Source organism: Oncorhynchus gorbuscha, linkage group LG08, assembly GCF_021184085.1.
Source record: "Oncorhynchus gorbuscha isolate QuinsamMale2020 ecotype Even-year linkage group LG08, OgorEven_v1.0, whole genome shotgun sequence".
Taxonomy (NCBI): domain Eukaryota; kingdom Metazoa; phylum Chordata; class Actinopteri; order Salmoniformes; family Salmonidae; genus Oncorhynchus; species Oncorhynchus gorbuscha.
This window is the reverse complement of record NC_060180.1, coordinates 42,468,161-42,475,660: the sequence shown is the minus strand read 5'-3', so window position 1 is coordinate 42,475,660 and position 7,500 is coordinate 42,468,161. Positions and strand designations below refer to the sequence as shown.

The 7,500-nt window shown below is 44.0% G+C and overlaps 1 protein-coding gene across 1 annotated transcript in view; it reads right to left on the bottom strand.

Moving 5' to 3' along the window:
• LOC124041681 (protein PRRC2A) overlaps nucleotides 1-7,500 on the bottom strand; it is a 129,548-nt gene that overhangs the window by 48,636 nt on the left and 73,412 nt on the right. The window contains exon 2 of the mRNA XM_046359548.1: nucleotides 840-1,027. Coding sequence (XP_046215504.1) covers nucleotides 840-955 — 116 coding nt within the window. The 5' untranslated portion in view covers nucleotides 956-1,027. The remainder of the gene's footprint in view (nucleotides 1-839; nucleotides 1,028-7,500) is intronic.

The following is a 7,500-nucleotide window of genomic DNA, read 5'->3' as shown; positions in this document are numbered from 1 at the left end:
GCGACAGAGACCGAGACAGAGAAAGAGACAGAGAAAGAGAAAGAGGGAGAGACAGCGACAGAGACAGAGAAAGAGACAGAGAAAGAGAAAGAGGGAGAGACAGAGACAGAGAAAGAGACAGAGAAAGAGAAAGAGGGAGAGACAGAGAAAGAGAGAGACAGAGAGAGAGAGACAGCGACAGAGACAGAGACAGAGAAAGAGACAGAGACAGAGACAGAGAGAGAGAGACAGCGACAGAGAAAGAGAGAGAAAGAGAAAGAGAGAGAGACACAGAAAGAGAAAGAGAGAGAGAGACAGATAGAGAGAGAGAGAGAGAGAGAGAGAGAGAGAGAGAGAGAGAGAGAGAGAGAGAGAGAGAGAGAGAGAGAGAGAGAGAGAGAGAGAGAGAGAGAGAGAGACAGAGACAGAGACAGAGACAGAGACAGACAGAGACAGAGACAGAAAAGAGCTTGGCTAAACCCACAAAGAATTGGGTGAAATACCACAGTGTGACATCACAGCAGCAAGACTTGTTGCTGTGATGTGTGTGACATCAAATCTCAGCAACAAGAAAAGGGCAATCAGTGAAGAAAAAACACCATTGAAAATATAACCCATATTTATGTTTATTTATTTTCCCTTTTGTACTTGAACTATTTGCACATAATATGACATTTGAAATGTCTTTATTCTTTTGGAACTTTTGTGAGTGTAATGTTTACGCTTAATTTTTTAAATTATTTATTTCACTTTTGTTTATTATCTATTCATATTATTATCTATTAATGAAATTGAATTGAGAGATAGAGAGAGAGAGAGAAAGGTAGAGAAAGTGTCAAATATGTTGGCTGTGACCTCACCTTTGGCAGCCCACACAAACCACCACGATGACGATGGTGACCACAAAGGCTGACGCTGCAGCGATGGCCCCTAGCAACAGCACCTTACGGTAGGAATCGTCCATCACAGATGCCATAACACACTCAGACACACACTCAGACACACACTCAGACACACACTCACACAGAAGGAGGGTGATCAGGAAAACCTGCAGAGGAGTTTAAAAAAATGGACAAAATAAGATGGTTAGGGTCAACTTTGTTTTCAGCATTTTATTTTTGACAGGGTTTAAGGTTTTTTAAAGTGTGATAAGATAGTGTACACCACTAAGAGAGTTGGAGAGTAATACTGGATCTACAGTGGTGCACGGAAACAGAGGGGAGGGGGGAGGGGGTAATGCAAAGAGCGACATTAGGTGAGCAGAGGGGTGTGTGTGCTTGAGCATCTATCTAAGGTTCTATTTTGGGCTTGTTACCACGTGTAGCACAAAAGAAAACGGAGAAGCATGCTGGGTTGTACGCTACATGAAGATAACATAACATCACACTACACTCCCTCTCTCGATAATCCAAAGTGCATACATTAAGCCAGCTAACATCTCACAGATATGTGTTGAGTCTGTCCATCACGACTTCCACCGAAGACCGTTTGTTCGGGCGGCGCTCGGCGGAGGCTTTCCTCCACAAGCAGTGTATTTTCGCGTGTAGTGATTTTAGTAAGGTGCGTTGTGGTTCTACGCCTTATGGGAGAACTGTTTGTTCCCCATTGGGTTTTGGGTATTTGTACTGGACTGTGTTTGTTTTGGACCTGATTAAAAGTTACACGCTACACTGACATTTCTGCTCTCCTGCGTTTGACTCCTCACTTACCTTCAGTTTTGCTCACAACAATCTCGGTCCAGCATCAAAACAAATCATTCTGGCCATCAGCTTCATTTAAGTTCCTGCCACAATATGTTTGTTTTCCTTCTCAATAGGAAGGAAAGTGATTACTATGCAATGTTCTGATTAAGGGGCCTATATCTTGACAAGCCCATTTAATCAAATACTTATATATGATGCACACACTATAAACACACGTGACAACAAACAACACACATACAAGTACACACACGCACGCTGCACTAGACTGCACTACACGTTCATACAGAAACACACACTCATGCACTCACTTCTGTCATCACGAAGTGCTTTGAGAGGTTAATTAAGGATCATATCTCTCCACCTTACCTGACACCTGAGACCCACTTCAATTTGCAATCCGCATCAATAGATCCATGGATAATGCAATCGCCATCACACTGCTCTAACCCATTTGGACAAGAGGAAAACCTAGGTATGAATGCTGTTCATTGACTACAGTTCAGCCTTCATTCCAATAGTGCCCTCCAAGCTCCTCAATTAAGCTCGGGGCCCTGGGTCTGAACCCCACCCTGTGTAACTGGGTCCTGGACTTCCTGACCGGCCGCTCTCAGGTGGTGAAGGTAGGAAACAACACCTCCACTACGCTGATCCTCAACACAGGGCACTCAGACCCCTCCTGTACTCCCTGTTCACCCATGACTGTGTGGCCATGCACACCTCCAACTCAATCATCAAGTTTGCACACGCCACAACAGTGGTAACAACAACGATGAGACAGCCTACAGGAAGGAGGTCAGGGCTCTGGGAGAGTGGTGCCAGGAAAATAACCTCTCACTCAACGTCAACAAAACAAAGGACATGATCGTGGACTTCAGGAGACAGCAGAGGGAGCACCCCCCTATCCACATCGACGGGACAGTAGAGGGAGCACCCCCCTATCCACATCAACGGGACAGTAGAGGGAGCACCCCCCTATCCACATCAACGGGACAGTAGAGGGAGCACCCCCCTATCCACATCAACAGACAGTAGAGGGAGCACCCCCCTATCCACATCAACGGGCCGCAGTGGAGAAGGTGAAAAGCTTCAAGTTCCTCGGTGTACACATCACTGACAATCTGAAATGGTCCTGGAGGGCAGGTAGTGTCCTCCCAGAGATGCGTTGGGCAGACCGCACCACCATCTGCTGTAGATGTCCTGGAGGGCAGGTAGTGTCCTCCCAGAGATGCGTTGGGCAGATTGCACCACCCTCCGGAGATCCCTGAGATTGCGGACGGTGCAATCTGCAGCAGAGGGTGGTGCGGTCTGCCCAGCGCATCCCTGGGAGGACACTACCTGCCCTCCAGGACATCTACAACAGAGGGTGTAGCGGTCTGCCCAACGCATCCCTGGGAGGACACTACCTGCCCTCCAGGACATCTACAACAGAGGGTGGTGCGGTCTGCCCAACGCATCCCTGGGAGGACACTACCTGCCCTCCAGGACATCTACAGCAGATGGTGTAGCGGTCTGCCCAACGCATCCCTGGGAGGACACTACCTGCCCTCCAGGACATCTACAGCAGATGGTGGTGCGGTCTGCCCAACGCATCCCTGGGAGGACACTACCTGCCCTCTAGGACATCTACAGCAGAGGGTGGTGCGGTCTGCCCAACGCATCCCTGGGAGGACACTACCTGCCCTCCAGGACATCTACAGCACCCAGTGTCACAGGAAGGCCAAGAAGAGTATCAAGGACCTCAGCTACTCGTGCCACTGCCTGGTCACCCCGCTGTCATCCAGGTCAGTACAGGTGCCTCAAAGCTGGGACAGAGAGACTAAAAAACAGCTTCTATCTCAAGATCCCGGACTGTTAAACAGCCATCACTAGGCGACCTCCACACAGTACCCTGCCCTCAGTCACTAGCCGGCTAACACCTGGTTACTCATCTCTGCACCTTAGAGGTTGCTGCCCTATGTACATAGACATGGAACACTGGTCACTTTAGTAATGGACCTTGAATCATGTTTACATAATGTTTAACACATTTCGTATGTACAGTGGGGCAAAAAAGTATTCAGTCAGCCACCAATTGTGCAAGTTCTCCCACTTAAAAAGATGAGAGAGGCCTGTAATTTTCATCATAGGTACACTTCACTTATGACAGACAAAATGAGAAAAAAAAATCCAGAAAATTACATTGTAGGATTTTTTATTTATTTATTTGCAAATTATGGTGGAAATAAGTATTTGGACAATAACAAAAATTTATCTCAATACTTTGTTATATACCCTTTGTTGGCAAAGGTCAAATGTTTTCTGTAAGTCTTCACAACGTTTTCACACACTGTTGCTGGTATTTTGGCCCATTCCATGCAGATCTCCTCTAGAGCAGTGATATTTATATTTATACTCCAGACTCTGACATTGATCGTCCTAATATTTATATATTTCTTAATTCCATTCTACTACTTTTTTGTGTGTATTGTTGTGTTAGATATTACTGCACTGTTGGAGCTAGGAACACAAGCATTTCACTACACCCGCAGTAACATCTGCTAAACATGTATGCGACCAATAACATTTGATTTGACACACACACACACACACACACACACACACACACACACACACACACACACACACACACACACACACACACACACACACACACACACACACACACACACACACACACACACACACACACACACACACACACACACACACAGAGAGAGAGAGAGAGAGAGACATCTTCTGTAATCAGTAGTTTTCCCATTGTAAAATAAACGTGATGACGTTCGATCAACTTTTAACCTACAACAAATCCAATGAAATAGTAGGATTTTTCTTGTTGATTTCACGTAGAATTGACGTTAATTGACAAACCAAATGTAAATGAAAACGAGATGTAATCCTGATACACCTTGGACAGGGAGGGTGTTGTGGCAGTATTGCCCTATTCCCAGATGAAATTAAACCCCATGCAAAGCTTGCCTTTTTCATGTACATAACTTATGCTGTTTTCAGCACATGCACACACACGTACGCACACACACGTACGCACACACACGTACGCACACACACGTAGGCACCCACACACACAAGCTCACACACAGTCAGTGAAAGTGATGTGACCAATCCACTGGATTATTAGGAAAACTGAACACAAGGGACATGAAAAAGAGCAGTCAGCAAAATGAGGTCAGGGAGAAAGAAAGAGAAAGAGAGAGATGTACATTTCCAAAGTATGCTTTGGCAATATGCACAGTAGAGTTCGACCGATTATAATTTTTCAACGCCGATACCGATTATTGGAGGACCAAAAGCCTGATACCGATTAATCGTTAGATTTTTGAAAATGTATTCTTATTTTTTTTTATTTGTAATAATGACAATTACAACAATACTGAATTAACACTTTCAAATATAATACATCAATAAAATAAATTTAGCCTCAAGTAGATAATGAAACATGTTCAATTTGGTTTAAATAATGCAAAAACAAAGTGTTGGAGAAGAAAGTAAACGTGCAATATGTGCTATGTAAGAAAGCTAACGTTTCAGTTCCTTGCTCAGAACATGAGAACATATGAAAGCTGGTGGTTTCTTTTAACATGAGTCTTCAATATTCCCAGGTAAGAAGTTTTAGGTTGTAGTTATTATAGGACTATTTCTCTCTATACCATTTGTATTTCATTAACCTTTGACTATTGGATGTTCTTATAGGCACTTTAGTATTGCCTGTGTAACAGTATAGCTTCCGTCCCTCTCCTCGCTCCTCCCTGGGCTCGAACCAGCAACACAACGACAACAGCTACCACATCGAAGCGTTACCCATGCAGAGCAAGGGAAACAGCCACCCCAAGGCTCAGAGCGAGTGACGTTTGAAACGCTATTAGTGCGAGCTAACTAGCCAGCCATTTCACATCGGTTACACCAGCCACATCTCGGGAGTTGATAGGTTTGAAGTCATAAACAGTGAAATGCTTGAAGCACAATGAAGAGCTGCTGGCAAAATGCACGAAAGTGCTGTTTCAATGAATGTCTACGTGGCTGCTTCTGCCTACCACCGCTCAGTCAGATACTTAGATACTTGTATGCTCAGTCAGATACTTGTATGCTTGTATGATCAGTCAGATACTTAGATACTTGTATGCTCAGTCAGATACTTAGATACTTGTATGCTCAGTCAGATACTTGTATGCTTGTATGATCAGTCAGATACTTAGATACTTGTATGCTCAGTCAGATACTTGTATGCTTGTATGATCAGTCAGATACTTAGATACTTGTATGCTCAGTCAGATACTTAGATACTTGTATGCTCAGTCAGATACTTGTATGCTTGTATGATCAGTCAGATTATACGCAGCGCAGGACACGCTAGATAATATCTAGTAATATAATCAACCATGGGTAGTTAATTAGTGATTATGATTGATTGTTTTCATAAGATAAGTTTAATGCTAGCTAGCAACTTACCTTGGCTTACTGCATTTGCGTAACAGGCAGGCTCCTCGTGGAGTGCAATGTAATCAGGTGGTTAGAGCGTTGGACTAGTTAACTGTAAGTTTACAAGATTGGATCCCCCGAGCTGACACGGTGAAAATCTGTCTTTCTGCCCCTGAACGAGGCAGTTAACACACCGTTCCTAGGCCGTCATTGAAAATAAGCATGTATTCTTAACTGACTTGCCTAGTTAAATAAAAATTTAATAAAGGAGTAAAAAAAAAAATCATCTTGAAATCGGCCCTAATTAATCGACCATTACGATTAATCGGTCGACCTCTAATGCAGAGTATTATGTCATTCCAATAAAGCAATAAAGCAATAGAACTTGAATTGAGAGAGAGAAATTCTCTCCTCATCCCTCACCTCTCTTCATCTCTCTCTCCCTCTCTTTCTGCCATGCAGAGATGTGGGGTGATCCACAGCAAATTAATTAGCACCCATATTTGCTGTGTATGGAACAGACAGACAGCCCCCTATGGAACAGACAGACACAGACAGACAGATAGACAGACAGGCCCAATGCCGGATAAGCTGCTGACAATAGCTAGAGAGAGAGAGATAGGGAGATATGGGGGGGGGGGGGATATATGGGGGAGATAAAGAGGGAGATGTAGAAGAAGAAGGCAGGGAGTGAGATTCGAGGGAAATTGCCAGACAGGGTGGCAGAGAGGGAGGAGAGATGAGGGGAGAGAGAGAGGTCATTGGCAGACTGTTTCCCCCTGTCTCCTCTTCCTCCTCCTCCAAAAATTCAATGGAGAAACACAGATATAATTTCACCTTCCCCACGAGAGCGTTCATTCGAAGTACACAAAGCACCTCAGTATGTTTCCACATGCTAAGCACACACTACATTTAAACATGTCATTAATATTTAGCTTTAACAATGATTATGATTCGGTGGAAGAGGAGGAAGAGGATTATTGTGAAGATGATAAAAACTATGCTTCTGTCACTGCAGATGATGGTGGTGATGATAATGATGATGATTATGACTCAGACCTAGTGCTGATAACACCTTGAGAGGAAGCGTTTCTCTGGAAACTCAGCAGAAATGCAAAAGCAGAGAGCAGAGATGTGATACAGAGAGATAAGAACTGAGATGTGTGAGAGAGAGAACACAATTAGACCCATAATTAGACCCAACCAAATCACAAGAAAAAAAAAAGAATTACTTGACACATCGGAAAGAATTAACAAAAAAACAGAGCAAACTAGAATGCTCTTTTATCCTGAACAGCGAGTACACAGTGGCAGAATACCTGACCACTGTGACTGACCCAAACTTAAGGAAAGCTTTGACTATGTACAGACTCAGTGATCATAG